This window comes from Montipora capricornis, chromosome 6, assembly GCF_036669925.1.
Source record: "Montipora capricornis isolate CH-2021 chromosome 6, ASM3666992v2, whole genome shotgun sequence".
Lineage (NCBI taxonomy): Eukaryota > Metazoa > Cnidaria > Anthozoa > Scleractinia > Acroporidae > Montipora > Montipora capricornis.
The window spans coordinates 28,037,029-28,040,390 of NC_090888.1; the positions used below are offsets into that span (position 1 = coordinate 28,037,029).

General features: G+C 38.1%; 1 protein-coding gene across 1 annotated transcript in view; it reads right to left on the reverse strand.

Moving 5' to 3' along the window:
• Positions 1-3,055: 3,055 nt before the first annotated feature.
• LOC138053543 (uncharacterized) overlaps positions 3,056-3,362 on the reverse strand; it is a 612-nt gene continuing 305 nt past the window's right edge. The window contains exon 2 of the mRNA XM_068900168.1: positions 3,056-3,200. Within this exon, the coding sequence (XP_068756269.1) occupies positions 3,056-3,200 (145 nt within the window). The remainder of the gene's footprint in view (positions 3,201-3,362) is intronic.

Genomic DNA, 3,362 nt, shown 5'->3' on the forward strand with positions numbered 1-3,362 from the left:
AGAGTCAAGGAATGGTCACCCTAGTCTGCTTGCTTAATAACTATTCGTGCCACATTTTGTTATTTCTCAGACGCCTTGACAACAATAGAATAAAGTCTTTAACTAATGACGTGTTCTCAAATCTCCGGAAACTCGAAGTTTTGTAAGTATACATTTCTTTAAGAACCGTTCTGATTGAAATGGACCTGTACCTTTATTGTAAAGCATGTTAAAAGCCCAGGCCCCAGTTGTTCAAAGGTTTCGATCAGAGAAAAAAATTCACTATGTTGCCTAGGAAACCATGAATACGAATGCTCACTCTAAGAAAATCAAAGGCGTATAAGAAAACCTTGAACGACGTTTAACTCGAGATATTTTACAATCTGGATAAAGTTATCCAGCCTTTGAATAACTGAGGCCAGGCCATCACACTATTACTGACAAGATCACTTTTAACTCACATTTTTTTAATTTAATTTTTTTCCTTTTGGTAAAATTTGGAAACGAGTTAGTAATTGCTTCTCTTAAGCATATTTTTGTCTCATTTACACAATTAAATCAGATTATAAATGCAAAAAAGGTCTTTACAGAATACGCAGATAGTGATTTTGAATGAAATGAATTTTCTTTCAAAACTTTGTAGTATAATTTTACTAACCTAATGCATATCGGGTATAATTCCTATTTTTAAAATTATTTATCAAATGAGGGATGCTGTGAGAATTTAAGAAAATCGAGAAACGTCTAAAAACCCTCACAGGACAACGTTTTTTGAAAAAAAGGTATTAATTAAGAGTAAAGAAAAATTAACAGTAGCTTTTTCTTCTAAACCCACATCCTGTCTGTGGTCCTATGAGTAGTTCTTAGAAATTAGTTATTTTCTTAAACCGTTATATTCGTTTGTGTTTAAGACCTTTAAGACCAAACTAAACTAAACTAAACTTGAATGTAGAAGTGTCGTTCCCGCGAATATAATATACAGATTCAGCTAAGCCTAAAGGCGGAGCTCCCGGGTTGTTTGTTCTTACTGGCTGTAGGATTAGTAAAAATAAAAGGTTTTTGAATTGTCCGCGTTTTGGTGTTTCCAGTTACTGCTTAATTAAGTCATTTTCTTCTCTGCCTAACTAGTGAATTCCACGGTAAATTTCACGCGAAAAACCAATATCACATGAATCACAAAGCGATGAGTGCGATATCTGTTTTTCAAGTGAAATTTACTGTCGAATTCACCAGTAGTTAGGAAATGAATTTTTCTTGAATAGCGTGAGTTTTAAAAGAAAACAAGCAAATCCTCAGCAAGCGAACGGAAAAGGTAAAAAAGCCATTTCAGGGGCAACTGTCAAACGCCAGCGAATAGCAATCATGCTAAAATTTGAAATCACAGACGTACCAGCTCGTGATGTGACAGATCGTCTTTGTCGGTTCAAGGTCAAAAAAAGAGTTTTATTGATGTTCTTTATTCCACTTTATCTCTGAGAACGAGATCATTTACATTTTGATGTATTTCATTGCATTGCATTGCACACCAGCTTGGCTCGGAACCCGAATCGGCAAGAAAGGACAAACTTCAAACAAGATCTCCATCAAATTACCTGGCTGTACGTTCTCTAAACAAACTTCTGAGACACAAGCTAGTCAAGCTAGTGGTATTTCTCCTCACTTTTACGAGAACTCATTGTGATTAGTATTACGTGTTTAAAACATAAGGGCAAAATTGTCTTGTCACTGTCGAGGCACATCGAAAAACAGTTAGGCAAACAGAATAAAAAAACTCTTGTTCGCTCGCATTTTAAAGCCAAACAAACAAATCAATTACTTCGCTATGTCCAAAAAGAGTACAGATGATTGTTATTTAATTGCAGTTGAGAATAAAAATTCGAGTTTCATTCCTGAACAAAGGAAAAAATTAAACAATTAAACAACTTTTTAAAAATATGCATCCACTTGAAATAACTCATCCGTAGAAATAACAAACGGTCTTAGTTCCACCAAGTTTGAGCTGTTACTGGTGTACTGTTTTGTCGTTCTCGTTCTCTTTCTCTCTTCTTTCGTTTTTTCTCCTTTGACATAGGCCGTCCAGGCTACGTGCAACCTTATCAGATTCAAAAGAAATTAAAAATAGACACTTAGCTTTAAGTTTATATCCCTCCAATGCTTGACTTGAATAACTACGTAGCCACCATTGTGTGCTGATCACAGCTATATTATGTCAAACCTGGATTGAAACCGGCGAAAAATGCAGGAAAAGGAATAGTCTCCAAACCGTTTTCTACCTGAACACGAAAAGCGTCGACTACTAAGAGCTCTTGTTTACGTAGTATGGCCGTTTAGCCTCGTCGAGCCGCAGAAACCGTGAACAGCGCGAAAAAATAAGCTTGGTTTACGTTCATGTGTCAGACCTCGCCTAAGCCTGCGATCCAATCAATAACCAGTACCTCGATGAGGTATAAGCTTAGCTCGTGATATCGTGACGTGTACTGGTCAGCGGATACCTTGTTCTGACAGGTGTCAATTGACCATAACATGGATATCCAATATTAAAGTGCCTCTGTGATCAAAATTTTCATATCCTGTCTTTTTACATTTTCGTGTAGAATAGGACTCTCTTACTCACCTTACGAGATTTCAGTGCTTTACGAAGATTGGAAGTACTTTTTTCCCGACCGTTTTGTTCGTGATTTCACGGCCGCCATTACTTGGCCTTGTGCCAAACTTTTTAGGAGGCTTGGCTACAAATTACTGGTAGTGACGTCAGAGGCTCAACAAGAAAACTTCACATGGCTAATTTCCAAATCGAAATTCATGGTGAAATTTGCTCTTGGTAACTAAAAGATGCCGTCAAGTCGCTGTACGGTGCAAGGCTGTAGCAATATATCAAACCATAGTGCTGGAATCTCTTTGCATCGTAGCCCTGCAAGTGGAGCTGTGCGGGATCAGTGGCTACGATTCGTTCGTACGCACCGGGCAAATTTCGCACCGCGAGGTATTTTTGTCGTCTGTTCCGAACATTTTACAGAAAACTGTTTTGAGAGGGGCCTTCACGTTGATGGATCTAAGCGGACAATCCATTCTCATGCTATTCCGACTGTATGGAAGAAGGGACCAGAGAAGCTATCCTTTCTAACTCCTCCATCTTTTCCACGCATCGATCAACTTCCATACAACATCTGCACTCTTCAGGTTTTACAACAAACTCTAGCGAGCAGTTGGAGCATTTGCACCTGAGGAAAAAGTGGGAAAATGATCTAATTAATATGACAAGGCACACAAATTTCGGTGGATAGTTCAATGCCCATATAAAGCGTACATGTCTGGAAGTGGAATTTTTTGACGTGGATGTGTAAATATGTAGGCGGCCTTTCCACTAGTTAACTGGCCCAAAA